We start from the raw sequence: 18,672 nt of genomic DNA, 5'->3' as shown, positions 1-18,672 counted from the left end.
ATCCAAGGTTTTTCAACTCCACCAACGTCGTCACTCACACTCCAGTTGTCGGAGACCATGTTGCTAGCAAGCAACATACCCGTAGATCCCTTCTTAACCCCCGGAGCTGCGCTCACTGGTCGGGTCTCTTTCCTCTGCATTAGCGAGATCCTGGGAGCATTGTTCGCCGGACAAGTCATCTCTTCCAAGTTTATCAAACCCCCGAGAGCAGCGCTCACCAAACAGGGCGATTGTAATTGAGAGTGTGATCACCATTCTTTGTAAAGTATATTTTAAATAAAGGTAATTTTTCCAATATATTATATTCAACTACACATTTTTTTAAAGTATATTTTAAATAAATGTAATTTTGAAAAGTTAATATAATTTTTATAATATATAGATTACTAACTAATTTTAACTAAATTTCTTAATTTAGTTGAAACGGGCAAGTACAAAGAACTTGAAGGATTAATTTTCATCTAAATATAATGTATATATATATGAGGGATCGTCAACTAGGAACGTTGTTAATAGAATTTGAAATCTATGAACATTGGTCATGACTGTTGGATTCACACCCAATGCTTTTGATCATTTATACTACAGTGCCAGAAGCTTTTCATTTAGTTTATTGAGAACAGTGGCATAGTGAAAAGTTGGATGCACAGTATTTTGATCTGAATCGTCCAATCATTATTAACATCGTAGTTCGATCAATTACAACCGTTGAATTTGATTTCCAAAAAACCCAACAAAAAAGACCATACCCACCAGTTGGGTACAACTACATGTTTTTTGACTGTTCATTCAACTGTTCATCAGCCCACTTGTTCTTATATCTCTCATTTTCTCTGTATCTCTGCCTCTTGTAAATCTGGGATGTTCTTAGGACATCCTAGATTGCGTATTCTCTCTCTATATATAGTCTTTAGCCTGACTTGGACTTTGAAATAAATTTTGGGCCTCCAAGAGGTAAAAATTAAGAATTCTTATTTTAATAAAATAATAAAATATTTAATGGTTTTTAGGTACATTTAGCTCTTTCTCTCGCGTCAAAACAAGTGAAATCAATGAATAAAAATAAGAAAAGAAAAGAGAAAAAATCCGAGGCATTTGAATTCAATGGTGCAGTTGGGGTCTCAATCTCTCATCGGAGTTACTCACGTTCTTTGGCGATTCCCTCGATTCATCTTCTCTCGAGGTAATTCTACATCTACATTTTTGTTTTTCCATTTGGAGTATGTTGAATCTGATGATTTTGTGTTTCAATTTTGATTGTGTTCATCAAATAGATTTGTTTTTGCTATTTTGAACTAATAAATCCATGCCTTTTAGTGCTAATTTTAGGTTTTTATTCTTATTTGCATTTATTCATAGATCTTATTCAAGATAACTAGAAATTCATGAATACAAGAGCTTGAGATTCAGTAATCTCATCCAACAATTCACAATCAAAGTGTTCTCTATGAATTTGCACCAAATTAGATAGATAGGAAATCAATAATGCAAATTGCGGTGATTTGATAGGTATGCCAACATTCATAGTCCGAGGGTATGCATTTCGGATTATCGCATCTTTTTCGCAACATCATTCATACTCATTCTCTCCCTTGGTGTTGTATCGGAGCATTCAAGACCAACCTTCAATCACTGAAATTAAGCATTCATTCATCCCCATCATACGCTCATTGCTATTGTCTTGACTAAGTTCTATGTCACGAAAGAATTGTTTGGTCTATGATCTCAGGGTATATTGTCTGAAGCAATCCTGTCTCAACGAAGTTCTGAAGGCTCATGCCCTCATTGAACATATCATTTGTAGGTCTCTTTCCTGTGAAGATTTCCAAAAGAATGATACCGTAGCTATAAACATCCCCGGATGTCGATACGGACTCTGCTCCATACTACGTATCCATAAATAGTTATTGGTTCCGAGTCCTAAAAACATACATAGGAATATATGAGATAGAGTTAGGAGAATACACGGAGGCACATATCAAATTGTTCCTTTGATGGCGATGGAGCTACTTGAATCCCGTAAGGATTTGCTCACACCTCGAGAGTAACCCGCTAGCCCAAAGTCACCAAGGTGAGTATTCATGTCATTGTCACGGAGGACATTGCTCGGCTTTAGAGTGCATGATGAATGAGTGGTGGGTGGCAGGTAGTGGTGAAGATAATCCAATGCATCAGCTACACCAATTGCTATGTTCAGTCTTTGAATTAGGCTTAGGTGATTCAATTGTTGATGCTCGTTGTCTCCATGGTGTAGCCATGTCTCTAAATTCCCATTAGGCATGTATTCAAAGACTATAGCTGTAATACCCTGAACCTGTGATTAACTGTTGGAAAATATATTCAGGGTATTACTATAGTTCGATAAGATTTTTTTCTACTGAGTAATATTGTTGAGAAACCCCAAGTGGACGAACAAGGACTTAAGTGTAAAAAGTTTATAAAAAGATTTTGGGTTAAAGAGTAATAGAAAAAGGAGTTGATATAAAAAATATTTATGGAAACCAAGGACTGAAAGGTAAGTTGAAGGGATCATATGGAAATATTGTGTTATACTTCAAGGACCATTGGATAATTTGAAAGGATCTTTTTGAGAATACTATTTTATAATTCGAGGGACCATTTGTGAGTTTTTCAGGACTGTTTTGTAAGGAATTATGTTTTGAGGGACTAAATGTAAATTTCGGCTGAAAGTTAAATTTGGAGAAAAAAATCTAGAGCTTGAGTGTTGTTCATCTTCTTCTACACCATTTTGCTATCTGATAACCCTGAGGGTTATGAAGAAATGGGAAGAAATTTGAGGGTTTTTAAGGAGAGGACTTTGGAGATCGTCGGGATGTGAGCTCGCATGGGAGGGATGACTTAGCAGTAAGAAGCTTCCTTGTATTGTTTTTGGCATGTGTATGTATGCATGTATATATATGTATTTATGGTTGGATTTGATGAAAATGTTGATGAATTTGAAGAAATATTAATGAGGGCCCGATGAGGGTGTTGTTTTGAGATGAAATTTGTGTCGAAAAACGCATATTTTGATGATGAAATTGCTTGGATTGGTGGAGTTGCTTGTCGGATTCTTGTAGGCGTTCTTGTAGCATTCGAGATTAAAAATTGGTTTAGTTAATTAAATTGATGATTATGATGATTAAAAGGTGTTAATGATGATTGTTGGATTGAAATGGAGTTGAGTTAGTCCAAATTGATTTGATTAGATTAAACCAAAGTTGGAATTGATTTGGTTGAGTTGGGGCTTGATCAAATCAAGTTGAGATGGACTTGGGTTTGAATGAGAATTGGTGTGGTTGGGTTTAATTGAATTAATTTGGTCTAGGTTTTGATCAAATCAAATTGAGTGTGGTTGGAATTGAATTGTTTTGAGTTAATTTGAGTTGGTTGAGATTGATTTGGGCTTGGTTTTGGATGTTGGGCTAAGGATTTTTGGCTGAACCAATTCAAGAAAATTTGGGTTCAGTTGAACCAAGTTGGTCCAGGAAATTTTGTATAAGAATTGGGTTGGTTCAATCTGGTTCAGTGAAATTGAGTTTGGTTCAGTGCAATTAAACTTGGTTCAGTGGAATTGATCTTGGTTCAAATTGGTTCAGCGAGTGTTTAGCCTAAAATTAAGTTAATTTAAGTGCAATTGGAGACCGATTTAACTATTCAAGGCCGAGTTTTAACCGATTGGAATAAGTGGGCCCAATTGAGAGTCAATTCTTTGGTTTTTGTATTTTTCTTTTGGGTTTCGATGTGATATTTATTTTTATTATATTATTACATTGGGTGTTGTTCGAGAGCTTAGGGAGGGAGTTCAGTGCAGGAATTAACAAGGACACCGGTGAGTTGGTAGTGGCTATTATTTTAAATAATTGATTAATTATTATTATTTTGAAATAATTGTTTAATGGGTAGTATTTTTGGAAATAATTGTTTAATTATTTCATTTTATAATATTTAATTTGCATATAATATTGAAATATCATTATATTTACTTGCCGTTGATGTTCGACAATCGTATTGATACATCGGTTTGTATAATTATATGTATTTGTGAATAGTGGAAATACATGTATAATGTGATTTAATTATTCAATTCATGTATTTATTTTTGATGGTTATATATCTTTTGATTTGGAATGATTTGTGAAATCATGTGAGCATTTTAAAATGTTTTACCAACAATATTTGTGGAATTGGTTTTCATTCTGGCATAGGAATGGTATTTTTGTATTTGGATTTTCATGATATTAGCTACGTATCGTCTTGTGAATGTCTGGATAAGGACCGTGTGATATGATTTATACTGATTTGTATTGTTCTTTGCGCATCTACATGTTGGTTTGGATGGTGCGAGGCTAAGGCCAGCTACTGCAGATAGTGGGTTCCCAGCGGGCCGACCTTTAGAGGTGGCGTGGTGGACCGATTGTTGATTGGTCGGTCGGTGGGGGCGTAGAGCCACGATTGGATGATACGGCCAGGGATCCGGGGTCGCATACCTGCAGGGGCCAGCGTAGGGTGACGTCAGTGCAGACACGCTTGGCTCCAACCTAGTCGCGGCAGCGGCTAAGTCGGGAGGAGTTTTCGGGGCTATGGATTTGAGAATGGTTTTTATAATATCGAGTTATTTTAGACGTTTGATTTATGATGAATTTATGTTTTGAAAAGTTCTTTAAAATGTATTTTTGCTAAATTCTAGTATTTTGGAAAAGTTGGAAAATTATTTAAGCAGTTGGTATTTATATACTTTATATACACTGTATTTTAGTATTTGAAATTATTAAGCCACTACCGACCAATGCTCTTGTGTAGGCTGCAGGAGCGTGACCCTGAGATTGCACGGTCGAGTATAGAGCTAGTCGGGGTTGAGTCGGGAGCTAGAGTGGGTCCCCTCGCTTCTTTCTTTCTCTTCTTATTGGTGTCATGATCTTGTACAGCGGTTGTACCCATAAAATTAGAGTAATTATATTTATTGTATTTATGTATTTGAACGTACTTGGTGAAAAATTGTAAATTGTGATTTGTAGATTACTGCTTTTGTTTAAAAAGCAGGGGTGCTCGGTTTCGATTAAAGGGGAATTTTAGCGATGGGTGCCACATTTACCTCGGTAGAAGGGGGTGGGTGTGACATCTTTTTGGTATCGAGGTGTGAGGTTGAGATATCCCTGGTTGGTAGAGATTGCAGGGTTGTGATCACGGGCCTAAGTTTAGAGTCGTGTCTAGACTTAGAGGTTTAGTAGTGATTAGAGCAGTGAAAGTTAAGGGCCCGAGTAGAAGTATTGAGACTCTCCAAAATCAGAGTTAAAACCTAAGATTTGCATATTTGGAATGAGGAGGGCGATAGTAGGTTTTGACATTATGAGGCTGAGAGCGATGCTGCTTGTGATTAGAGTCACGGGTTGAGATAATTATTGGAATTGGTTTTATCTAAAATAAGTTTACTTAAAGTTGCCGAAAGAAGGGTGTTGGCATTCTCTTTGTTGGTCCCGGCACTGAGTGATTTGCGTTGTGATTTGAAAGATACTTTGGACGTACACGTGTTTAAGATATGAGGAGTTTAGCCGTGGTAACTCGAGTCTTCTTTATCACTGCTACATTTGATTCTTAAAAGGTGTGTCCACGGCGTGACATTGATTCGAGACTTGATTTGTCTGAATTTGGATGAATTATAGCGAGCTCCTCGAGTGTGGTTTAATTGTGTTTAAATAGAGGGAGAAGATCAGTACTTGCGTTTTTCATCGATTGGGATTTTTGAGTGTCTTAAGGATTTTGAGTAATGGAACCAAGGCGTTTAGACGACGGTGAGGCGAGGGACCTCCTCAGGTATAATAGAAAGAGTAGAGATATTTCACGGAAGGAAGCGTGACAAAGAGAGGAAGAAGAACATAGAAGAGAAGTGGAGGAGCAGAGAAGAGAGAGGAGGAGCGAAAGAGGGAAGAGAGATGGAAACGATAAGTCTGCTCAAGTACCCTCTAGCTCTACTCTTGTTGCCTCGGCATCTTCTAGTTACATTATTACACAGTAATCAAAAGAGCAAAATCGATGATGTTTATGTCCACAAGACTCGTTGTGTGGTAACTATGAATACCAGAGATTTTAGCTCTATAGTTGCTTTCGGTGAGGAATATCTACATGGAGCGTTTTCACCTGGGCAGCAGTCGTATGCGGTGAGGAAGGGATGTGGGTTTTCGAGGAGTTTGCAGACGTACATGTGAGTGATGCCATGTCGGTCGCAACTATGGTGCGGCCGGTTGAGCAGTGGAGCAGGAAAGGTTGAACCCGGAAACCATGCAGACAAGGATGAGGTTCAGATGGTTATATGAGACTTGTGAATAGTGGAATAACTGTTTGTACTACCACTTGTGTGCTTGAGATGTTTGTATTCCACTTGTGTCATCTCGATTATGATGTATTCCTACTTGTAAATAAAGTTGACTTTTCTTCTAGATTGTGGAAAAATACTAAGATTATTTTATTGTATGAGTTTTGGAAGTGAGGAAGCCAGAGTAACACATCAGAAGAGTGTTGTATACCATGTATAACTACGTATAGAAGGAATCGGGTTCACTTTGATCATCGACGGATACTTGGACATCCTTTTACAGTATGTTATTTACTATTGAGCAGTATTTGGAACAGAAACGATTCGAGACAAGTAGGGGAGTGAAATTAGATGATGTCGGTTGATGTATGTTAAGGAAATTTCGGGGACTAGGGAATTTTCTTAAAGAAGGATTATAATACCACGAACACGTGATTAGCTGTTGGAAAATATATTGATGGGTACTTATTACTATAGTTGCGGTAAGATTTTCTACTGAGTAATAGTTGAGAAACCCGATGAGCGAACAAGGACTTAAGTGTAAAAGTTTATAAAAGATTTTTGGGTTAAAGAGTAATAGAAAAAGAGTTGATATAAAAATATTTATGGAAACCAAGGATTGGAAAGGTAAGTTGAAGGGATCATATGGAAATATTGTGTTATACTTCAGAGGACCATTGGATAATTTGAAAGAGGGATCTTTTTGAGAATACTATTTTATAATTCAGGGGGACCATTTGTGAGTTTTTCGGAGGCTGTTTTGTAAGGAATTATGTTTTGAGGGACTAAATGTAGATTTCGGTAGAAAGTTAAATTTTGGAGAAAAATCTAGAGCTTGAGTGTTGTTACGTCTTCTTACTCCACCAGTTTTGCTTACGATAACCGGTTATGAAGAAATGGGAAGAAATTTGAGGTTTTAAGGAGAGGGGCTTGGAGATCGTCGGGAGTGAGGCTCATGGGAGGGATGACTTAGCTTGGTAAGAAGCTTCCTTGTATTGTTTTAGCATGTGTATGTATGCATATATATATGTATTTATGGATTTGGATTTGATGAAAATGTTGATGATTTTGAAGAAATATTAATGGGGGCCGTGAGGGTGTTGTTTTGAGATGAAATTTGTGTCGAGAAAAGCCTTGTTCTAATGATGAAATTGCTTGGATTGGTGGAGTTGCTTTACAGGATTCTTTGTAGCGTTCTTTGTAGCACCGAGAGATTAAAATTTGGTTTAGTTAATTAAATTGATGATTATGATGATTAAGGTGTGTAATGCAGTGATTGTTGGATTGAAATGGGTTGAGTTAGTCCAATTGAGTTTGATTAGATTAAGCAAGTTGGAATTGATTTAGTTGAGTTGGGCTATGATCGAATCAAGTTGAGATGGACTTAGGTTTGAATGAGGAGTGGTGTGGTTGGGTTTAATTGAATTAATTTTGGTCTAGGTTTGATCAAATCAAATTGAGTGATGGTTGGAATTGAATTGTTTGGTTAATTTGAGTTGGTTGAGATTGATTTGGGCTTGGTTTGGATGTTGGGCTAAGGATTTTGGCTGAACCAATTCAAGAAAATTTTGAGGTTCGGTTGAGACCAAGTTGGTCCAGGAAATTTTTGTATAAAATTGGGTTGGATTCGATACGGTTCCGGTGAAATTGAGTTTGGTTCAGTGCAATTAAACTTGGTTCAGTGGAATTGATCTTGGTTCAGAGTGGTTCAGCGGTGTTTAGCCTAAATTAAGTTAATTTAAGTGCAATTGGAGACCGATTTACACTATTCAGAGGCCGAGTTTTATACCGATTGGAATAAGTGAGGCCCAATTAGAGTCGATTCTTGGTTTTTGTATTTTCTTTTGGGTTTCGATGTGATATTTATTTTTATTATATTATTACATGTTAGGTGTTGTTCGAGACTTAGGAGGTTCAGGTGCAGGAATTAGCAAGGACACCAGAGTGAGTTGGTGAGTGGCTATTATTTTAAATAATTGATTAATTATTATTATTTTGAAATAATTGTTTAATGAAGACTAGTATTTTGGAAATAATTGTTTTAATTATTTCATTTTATAATATTTAATTTACGTATAATATTGAAATATACGTATATTTTCTTTTGCGATGATATTTCGACTAATCGTATTGATACATCGGTTTTGTATAATTATACGTGTTTGTGAATAGTGGAAATCATGTATATGTGATTTAATTATTGATTACATAGTATTTATTTTTGATGGTTATATATGCTTTTGATTTGGAATGATTTGTGAAATCATGTGGCGTTTAAAATGTTTACTACAATATTTGTGGAATTGGTTTTCATTCTGGCTAGGAATGGTATTTTTATGTTGGATTTTCTTGATATTATGCGTGTATACGTCTTTGTCAGATATCTGGATAAGGACCGTATGATATAATTTTATCTGGGTTTGTATTGTTCTTTGCATCTACGTGTTGGTTTGGATGGTGGCGGCGGGCTGAGGCCGACTCTGTGATGGTGGGTTCCAGCGGGCCGGCACTTTAGAGGTGGCGTGGTGGACTGATTGTTGATTGGTCGGATCGGTGGGGGCGTGAGAGCCGATTGGATGATACCATGGGATCCGGGGGTGTGCGGGACCCGATGGGCCAGCGTCGAGTGCGAGACCTTGGCGGCTCCAACTAGTCATGACGGCTAAGTCGAGGAGGATTTTCGGGGCTATGGATTTGAGAATGGTTTTTATATTATCGAGTTATTTTAGCGTTGATTTATGAGTGAATTTATGTTTTGAGTTCTTTAAAAATGTATTTTTCTTAGAATTCTAGTATTTTTGGAAAAAGTTGGAAAATTATTTAGCGGTTGGTATTTATATACTTTATATACTGACTTTGTATTTTAGTATTTGAAATTATTAAGCCGCTCTGGAGCCAGATGAATGTCTTTTGAGGCGTACGGGGGCGTGACCCTAGATTGCACGATCGAGTATAGAGCTAGTCGGGGGTTGAGTCCGGGGGCTACGAGTGGGTCCCTCGTTTCTTTCTTTCTTCTTGTGGTGTAGTGAATCTTGTGCATGGTTGTACCCATAATTAGAATAATTATATTTATTGTATTTATGTATTTGAACTGTACTTGGTGAAAAATTGTAAATTGTGATTTGTAGAGTGCGCTTTTTGTTTAAAAGCAGGGGTGTCGGTTTCAGGTTAAAGGAATTTTAAGCGATGGGTGCCACACATTTACCTCGGTAGAAGGGAATTGGGTGTGACATCTTTTTGGTATCGGAAGCTGTGGGTTGGAGATATCACTGGTTGGTAGAGATTACGGGTTTGTGATCGAGGCACTAAAGTTTAGAAGTCGTATCTAGACTTAGAGGTTTTAGTAGTGATTAGACGAGAAAGTTAAGGGGCCCGGTAGAAGTATTAAGACTCTCGATCGGGGTTAAAACCTAAGTTGCATATTTGGAATGAGAGGGCGATAGTAGGTTTTGACATTTGAAGAGGCGGAGGCGGTGCTTGTGTGATTAGGGTCGCAGGGTTGAGATAATTGTGGAATTGGTTTTTATCTAAAATAAGTTTACTTAAAAGTTGCGAAGAGGGTATTTGGCATTCTCTTTGTTGGTGGCACCACGATGATTTGCATTGTGATTTGAAAGATACTTTGGACGTACACATGTTTTAAGATATGAGGATTTAGCGTGAGTAACGAGTCTTCTTTATCACCTACATTGATTCTTAAAAGGTGTGTCGGCGTGACGTTGATTCGAGACTTGATTTATGCGAATTTGGATGAATTATAGCCGACTCCTCACGGGTGTGGTTTAATTGTGTTTAAATAGAGGAGAAGATCATACTTGCATTTTTCGATCGAGTGGGATTTTGAGTGTCTTAAGGATTTTTGAGTAATGGAACCAAGGCGTTTGAGGCCGTGGGCGAGGACCTCCTCCAGGTATAATAGGAAAAGGAGTAGAGATATTTCACGGAAGGAAGCGATCAGAGAGGAAGAAGAACATAGAGAGTGGAGGGAGCAGAGAGAGGAGAGGAGAGGAGCGAAAGAGGGGAAGAAGAGATGGAAACCGATAATCTCTTGCTCAAGTACCCTCTGGCTCTACTCTTGTTGCCTCGAGCGTCTTCTAGTTACTGTTATTACACAGTAATCAAGAGCAGCGATGAGCGATGTTTATGTCCCTTGAAGCTCGTTATGTGGTAACTATGAATACGGAGATTTTTAGCTCTATAGTTGCTTGGTGAGGAATATCTACGTGGAGCGTTTTTACGCTGGGCGAGTCGTATGCGGAGTGAGGAAGGAGGTATGGGTTTCGAGGAGTTCTGCAGCGGCATGTGATGATGCCCATGCGGTCCTTAACTATGAGTGCGGCGAGTTGGCTGATGGGCAAGGGAAAGGTTGAGCCACTGAGACAGCATGAGACAAGGATGAGGTTCGATGGTTATATGAGACTTGTGAATAGTGGAATAACTTTGTTTGTACTACACTTTGTGCTTGAGATGTTTGTATTCCACTTGTGTATCTCGAGTGTGATGTATTCCTACTTGTAAATAGAGAGTTGCTTTTTCTTCTAGATTGTGGAAAATCTAGATTATTTTATTGTATGAGTTTTTGGAAGTGAGGAAGCGGAGTAACACATCAGGAAGAGTGTTGTATACCATGTATAACACCGTATAGAAGGAATCGGGGTTCACTTTGAGTCATCGTGGATACTTGGACGTCCTTTCAGCGGTATTGTTGTTACTATTGAGCATATTTGGAACAAGAGAAAGCAGTTGAACAAGTAAGTGAAATTGAGGTGATATCAGTTGATGTATGTTAAAGGAAATTTCGAGGACGAGAATTTTCTTAAGAGGAAGGATTATATACTACGAACACGTGATTAGCATTGGAAAATATATTAGAGTATTACTATAGTTGCGATGAGATTTTTCTCTGAGTAATATTGTTGAGAAACCCCAAGTGGAGCCGAACAAGGACTTAGGTGTAAAAGTTTATAAAAGATTTTTGGGTTAAAAGGTAATAGAAAAAGATTGATATAAAATATTTATGGAAACCAAGGATCGAAAGGTAAGTTGAAGGGATCGTATGGAAATATTGTGTTATACTTCAGAGGACCATTGGATAATTTGAAAGGATCTTTTGAGAATACTATTTTATAATTCAGGGGACCATTTGTGAGTTTTTCGAGAGGCTGTTTTGTAAGGAATTATGTTTTTGAGGGACTAAATGTAAATTTCAGCTGAAAGTTAAATTTGGAGAAAAATCTAGAGCTTGAGTGTTGTTACATGCTACTTCTCCACCATTTTGCTTTCTGATAACCCGAGGGTTATGAAGAAATGGGAAGAAATTTGAGGTTTTAAGGAGAGGGACTTGGAGATCGTCGGAGTGAAAGTCATGGGAGGATGACTTTGGCTTAGTAAGAAGCTTCCTTGTATTGTTTTTAGCATGTGTATGTATGCATGTATATATATGTATTTATATGGTTGGATTTGATGAAAATGTTGATGAATTTGAAGAAATATTAATGAGGCTGATGAGGGTGTTGTTTTGAGATGAAAATTTGTGATCGAAAAAACCTTGTATTTATGATGAAAATTGCTTTGGATTGAGTGGAGTTATCTTGCGGATTCTTAGTGTAGCGTTTACTGGCAATCGAGATTAAAAATTTTGGTTTTAGTTAATTAAATTGATGATTATGATGATTAAAGATGTTAATGATGATTGTTGGATTGAAATGGGTTGAGTTAGTCAATTGATTTGATTAGATTAAACAGAAGTTGGAATTGATTTGGTTGAGTTAGGGGCTTGATCAAATCAGAGTTGAGATGGACTTTGAGGTTTGAATGAGAATTGGTGTGGTTGGGTTTAATTGAATTAATTTGGTCTAGGTTTGATCAAATCAAATTGAGTGTGGTTGGAATTGAATTGTTTGGTTAATTTGAGTTGGTTGAGATTGATTTGGGCTTGGTTTGGATGTTGGGCTAAGGATTTTTGGCTGAACCAATTCAAGAAAATTTGGGTTCGGTTGAACCAAGTTGGTCCAGGAAATTTTGTATAAGAATTGGGTTGGTTCAATCTGGTTCAGTGAAATTGAGTTTGGTTCAGTGCAATTAAACTTGGTTCAGTGGAATTGATCTTGGTTCAAATTGGTTCAGCAGTGTTTAGCTCTAAATTAAGTTAATTTAAGTGCAGATTGGAGACCGATTTAACTATTCGAGGCCGAGTTTTAACCGATTGGAATAAGTGGGCCCAATTAGAGAGTCAATTACTGGTTTTTGTATTTTCTTTTGGGTTTCAATGTGATATTTATTTTTATTATATTATTCTGTTAGGTGTTGTTCAGGCTTAGGAGGGAGTTCCAGGTCTGGGAATTAACCCAAGGACACCAGGTGAGTTGGTAGTGGCTATTATTTTAAATAATTGATTAATTATTATTATTTTGAAATAATTGTTTAATGGCTAGTATTTTGGAAATAATTGTTTAATTATTTCATTTTATAATGTTTAATTTGCATATAATATTGAAATATACGTATATTTACTTGCCGTTGATGTTCCTGACAATCGTATTGATACATCAGTTTTGTATAATTATACGTATTTGTGAATAGTGGAAATACATGTATATGTGATTTAATTATTCAATTCATGTATTTATTTTTGATGGTTATATATGCTTTGATTTGGAATGATTTGTGAAATCATGTGAGCATTTTAAAATGTTTTACCAACAATATTTGTGGAATTGGTTTTCATTCCTGGCATAGGAATGGTATTTTGTATTTGGATTTTACTGATATTATGCATGTATCGTACTGTGAATGTCCTGGATAAGGACCATGTGATATGATTTATACAGTTTGTATTGTTGCTGCATCTACATGTTGGTTTGGATGGTGACGGCGGGCTAAGGCCCGACTACTGCAGTAGTGGGTTCCCACGGGCCGGCCCTTTAGAGGTGGCGTGGTGGACTCGATTGTTGATTGGTCGGATCGGTGGGAGGCGTAGAGCCACGATTGGATGATACATCGGGATCCCGGGGTCACCACGCAGGACCGATGGGCTAACGTCAAGGGATGCGAAGACCTTGACGGCTCCCAACCCTAGTCGCGACGGCTAAGTCGGGGAGAGTTTTCGGGGCTATGGATTTGAGAATGGTTTTATATTATCAGTTATTTTGACATTGATTTATGATGAATTTATGTTTCAAAAGTTCTTTAAAAATGTATTTTGCTAGAATTCTAGTATTTTGGAAAAGTTGGAAAATTATTTAAGCAGTTGGTATTTATATACTTTATATACAGTATTTTAGTATTTGAAATTATTAAAGCCACTACCGACCAAGCTGAATGTCTCTGTAGTCTGCGAGGGAGCATGACCCTAGATTGCCTGATCGAGTATAGAGCTAGTCAGGGTTGAGTCCAGGACTGCAGTGGGTCCCTCATTTCTTTTCTTTCTTCTTATTGGTGTCATGATCTTGTAGCGGTTGTACCCGCAAATTAGAGTAATTATATTTATTGTATTTATGTATTTGAACCCTCGTACTTGGTGAAAAAAATTGTAAATTAGTGATTTGTAGAGTCCGCTTTTTGTTTAAAAGCAGAGTGATCGGGTTTTCAGATTAAAAGGGAATTTTAACTGATGGGTGCCACATTTACCTCGGTAGAAGGGGTGGGTGTGACAATAGCTTTGAAATCTCTGCTTTGGTGATCAACACTTGAGCACAAAGTAATGATTTTGATGAGATTGCGATGCCGGATGCTTCTCGATGCATTGCGTTCGACTAAGAAACTCTTGAAGCACCTCTTTCTTGAAGTTTGAATACCTTCACGACCCACCATAGTTGTTCCTTCATCCGGGCTTCCTCGTACGTAGAACCATATCTTCCACTTCCAATGAGATTTTCTAAGAGAAACCTTACCCGTTATTTTTGTCAACTCTTCATAAGTGATTCTAGGATATTTGTCCTCCAGTGGAGACCTCATCGAGTTTGCCTTTCTTGCCTTACGTTTCCGATGGGCAAGCGCAAGTAAGGCAAACAAAAGTATAAAAGAACTGATTGGGATGAAAATTTTAAGCCAAAAATGGTTTCCTTTTCTCTTTTTAGTTGCTTCCTTAGGGCATGCAGGCAAGTGAAGTTGTGAAATGCCTCCACAAAGGGCTTTGTTTCCGAAGATTGAAATTCCAGTGAAATTTCCAAATACTCCTCTTACTGGTACTTTGCCTGTGGACCCCATCCTCTTAATTAATTTGAAATTACTTTTAGATAAGTTTATCTACTTATTTATATTTTTAAAAGGAGACCCTTATCTTATCCCGACCTCCGGATCGATTTATCGTTCAGTAACACCCTGAGCGAGGATCCTCACGCGATATTTGTTTTGGTTTTAAAAAAATTAAAAGGAGAGTAGAAAAATCGGAGGAAACCCTATCTCTTCTTGTGTCGTGGTGGTGACCTTGGCGGTGCTTTTGATATTTTTGTTCCTCGTTGAATTTTTTGTGACGAAAGATCAAGGGTAGGTGCTTGAATTTTATTGTGGTTGTGAGATCTTACTTATTTTTCATCCTTAGTTTCCACCCTATAGACTACCTTAAGGAATTTGATATGTGTTCACCAACCTTTGTGTTTATTCGTTCATTTATGCACATGATTTATGTTTGTTAGGGCATCCTTCGAGTGCTTGATTTTGGATAATCTGATTTGGAGTCTTGGAGTTGTGAGACATTTAGGTAAGTATCCCACATATAAATTATGCTATGTATATATGTTATTTGACACTAGCTAAATTTGTAAATTTAATCATTTTAATTATTCATTTTATAAATTAAATTACTGTTCTGAATCTGATTTTATCCGTATAATTAATTTCGAATTTATCATTTAAAATATTTTGGATTAAAGACATTTTAAACTAAGAAATTTAGAAATTATTTAAATGTTAGATTACTTAAATTTTGAATTATTATATACCCTATTTAAACTCTGATTTCCAGCAATCAAAGCAAATCTGATTCTTTTAAAAACTTTGAATTTTTAAATAATTCGTTTGTTCATATTCAGAGTATTTGACTTTTGAATTTGTGATGTTTTATTTAAAATCTGAATTTTCTTTATTCATATCAGCAAATGCTCAATTTCAGATATTTGTTTAATTTATGAATAGTTCATGTATTTAAATTCAGATTATTTATTTATTTTGAATTGCAGGTATTTATTTAATTTTTTATTAAAGAATATTATTAATTTTATTATTTGTTCATGTTTGTATTCCATTAACTGGTGTATTTTGATATGACAAAAATGGGATCATGTTACTGTAAATTCTTGTACTTTGCTTGTTTTGAATTTTGGTTAGTTCATCGCTTTGCGAATATAAAGTACTTTGATATAGAAATTAGTCCCCAACTAACTTTGCAATAACCCTGTCACTGGGGGTTAAACACTGACCGTGTCGACACGTATTTTGTTCTAGAAACTATAGTTTCCCACTGCTTGCCGTCGGTGCAGAATATCGGCCTTTTGTTTATTTTTGGCTCAGGGTCACTGAGGGTAAAAAAATATGACTTTTGTTTTTGTCTCGGGTCACCGAGGGTAAATATATGAATTTTTGTGATTTGTTTTGGGCAATAGTTGTTTGGGGGACCTATATGCTTAATTTTTCGACATCTATGTTAAGTGAATTAAACTTATGGTTGGTTTTTGCAAATTATTAAATTATGATTTTTGATAAGTGATCACTATATTTTTTTAGTGGGTGCTTACTCGAGATCTGTCAAGCTCATAAATTTTGTTGTTATTTTTTTCTTTCGGATCGGGGAGTAGAGGTCGGTGATGGATAGCTTAGCAGGATCGTTGGAGCCACGTCAATCTTCTTAGCATGTAATAAGTCCCGTTTGTTGTGGGCATAGTTTTTATTTGATTAAATTTGTACATGACTCGCAAAGACAACTTAGTTATTTCTTTTAGTGCTGAACTCCATTCTTGTTTCTAGCCTTTGCTCTCTGTTAGACTTTTTGTGATTTGTTGAGAAACGGGTTTTGAGGCCCTACATGCCTCACTGGGCCTCAGCTTGGTGGGTGTGTGGCCGTTTGTCAGTGCACTGGGCCTGGGGAGCCAGGTTCGGGGCGTGACATTGCCTGTCAGCTGGTTGTTAGTTAGGTTCAAGTAGATCAATGAACGGAGGTCTTGTAAAGACTCTGGGATGGACCCTGACAAGTTATTGTTTGAAAGATCCATCGTTTGCAGGCCTCTTAGGTTGCTAAATGATGGAGGAATGGCACCTGACAATCTGTTGTTTGAGAGGCCTAGCATTGTAAGTCCTTTCATTTGAGTTAATGCTGAAGGGATGGTTCCTTGAAACAAGTTGTTATCCAAAAAGAGATATTCCATGCTCTGGCATTGGTCAAGTGTTGTGGGGATTTCACCAGACAACAAGTTCCCATTAATAGCCAACCTCATGAGGTTCTTTAAGCTACCAACCTTAAGGGGAAGAGGTCCTTCCAAGTAGTTGTCAGACAGATCAAGTTGTTGTGATAGGTATGGCAGTTTGAGCACTTCTTTGGGTATGCTTCCATTAAGCCTATTGCTGCGAAGTACCATGAGCCTTAGCTGCTGAAGTTCCCCAATGCTTGCAGGTATGGGACCCTCTAAGCCATTTTCAAACAAGTAAAGGGTGTTCAACAGAGTCAAGTTGCCAATGGAGGAGGGGATTTTCCCTGTAAACTGGTTGCCAGGCAAGCTCAACAACTGCAAACCAGCAAGTTTTCCAATGCTATCTGGAATCTCACCGGTAAGAATACAGTATGGCATACGTAAATCATTTAGATTAACTAGGTTTTGTATCTCTGAAGGTATACTGCCTGTTATTGGGTTAAATGCAATGCTAAGAGTCTGTAGTAGTGTGGTTGAGAGGTTGGCTATGGAGCTAGAGAATATGCCTCCTAGCTGATTGAAACCCAAAAGCAGGACTTGCAACTGGCTGCAGTTGGCCAAAGAATCAAGAAACTTCCAATCATCAGCATTGTTTGCTTCAAGTTGATTATCAGTGAGACGGATATTAACTAGACTCTGTGAACTCCCAAAGTTGCTAGGAATTTTTCCGCTAAAATTGTTTAGTGATAAATCAATCTCCTGGAGACTGGAGGCATTTGGCAATGAAGCAGGAATGGGTCCACTAAATTGATTGTCGGTTAAATAAAGGACTTGGAGATTCATAAGTTGGATGCCTAAATTTGGTGGAAGGGTGCCATGGAGGTGATTTTTACCAACACTGAAGTAAAACAAGGACGAGAGATTAAACAACTGGGAAGGAATCATACCAGTGAGTGTGTTAGCTGATGCTTGAAAGAATTTTAGTTTTGGAAGCTTGCCAAGCTCCTTTGGTATGCTTCCTTGAAGATTATTATACATGCAAGAGAATAACATAAGAGTAGAGAGATTCCCGAATGAAGGAGGAATAACTCCAGTGAGATTGTTGCTTCCTTGGTGTTGATCCAAGCTCCACAGGGATGGCACCACCAAGTTGGTTGTACTCTAATACCATAGTTTTGAGACTGGAACAATGGCTCAGGTTGGCAGGTATTGCACCATGAAGTGAATTGTTGCCAAGATTGAGAAATTGCAGTTTGTGCAACCGGCCTAACTCACCAGGGATATTTCCCTGGAGAGCGTTGTTCATGAGATCTATCTTTCTGAGAAAAGAAAGGTTACCTATGAATGGAGATATGGAGCCTTGCAAGTCATGGTTGCTTAGGTTGAGAGCTATGACTATCTCTGGATGCTTGCTGCCGCATGTCACTCCCTCCCAGTCACAGACATGGTTACTGTTGTTCCATGAGCTAAGAGCCCCGCTAGGATTTTGCTTTAGTCCTTCCTTCACAGCTAGAAGTGCCAACCGGTCGTTCTCATTTCCATGCAGTCTGGCTCCAGACAATACTACTAATTTTGAGCAGAGGAATAGAACAAAGAGATGCACAATCATTTTAGCTTCTTAGTTAAAATCTCTATTAGAATGCAAGGATGCTTAGCATTATTATAAAGGTTATTTATAGTATCAGAGGTTGCAATCTGGTCCTGTAGTTCATAATTAAGTTGCTGGTTTTCTACAATTAAGGTGTTGGTATTCCTAGTCCATTATCAAATTTATTTCTTGTTTTCATACTCCTTTCGTGATCATGATGTTGTCTCCTAGACCACGTCCTAATGCTGTACGATTCTTTTCATCCAACTCATCTTGGTCTTCGTTGGTTTGTTTTCACTGTTAACCATCCATGGTAAGTTTGACAGTAATCTGTATTAAAGGAATTTTTTTTTAAATAAATATGGATAAACCACAGAGTTGTTGAAATAAAATGCAGAAGTACAAGGATAAATAATAAATACAGGGAT

General features: G+C 37.3%; 1 protein-coding gene across 1 annotated transcript; it reads right to left on the bottom strand.

Moving 5' to 3' along the window:
* Positions 1-1,978: 1,978 nt before the first annotated feature.
* Positions 1,979-18,265, bottom strand: LOC120281286 (receptor kinase-like protein Xa21). Its single transcript, XM_039288147.1, has 3 exons — positions 17,693-18,265; positions 16,417-17,586; positions 1,979-2,314 (listed from the first exon to the last, which is right to left on the bottom strand). Exons 1-3 carry the CDS (start codon positions 18,263-18,265, stop codon positions 1,979-1,981), a joined length of 2,079 nt encoding a protein of 692 aa, XP_039144081.1.
* Between the last annotated feature and the right edge of the window lie 407 nt (positions 18,266-18,672).

This window comes from Dioscorea cayenensis, chromosome 17 (genome assembly GCF_009730915.1).
Source record: "Dioscorea cayenensis subsp. rotundata cultivar TDr96_F1 chromosome 17, TDr96_F1_v2_PseudoChromosome.rev07_lg8_w22 25.fasta, whole genome shotgun sequence".
NCBI classification, from domain to species: domain Eukaryota; kingdom Viridiplantae; phylum Streptophyta; class Magnoliopsida; order Dioscoreales; family Dioscoreaceae; genus Dioscorea; species Dioscorea cayenensis.
Note: the sequence above shows the minus strand (reverse complement) of the source record. Positions and strands in the feature narration are given on the sequence as shown.

Bases quoted from the DNA above. Each gene is read 5' to 3' on its own strand.
- LOC120281286 (XM_039288147.1), bottom strand. From the start codon at position 18,265: ATGATTGTGCATCTCTTTGTTCTATTCCTCTGCTCAAAATTAGTAGTA. The intron at 17,587-17,692 runs GTATAATAATCT...ATTCCTTCCCAG, and splicing joins CTTATGTTATTCTCTTGCAT to TTGTTTAATCTCTCGTCCTT. The intron at 2,315-16,416 runs GTCACGCCCCGA...AGTTAATCACAG, and splicing joins ACAACCAGCTGACAGGCAAT to GTTCAGGGTATTACAGCTAT.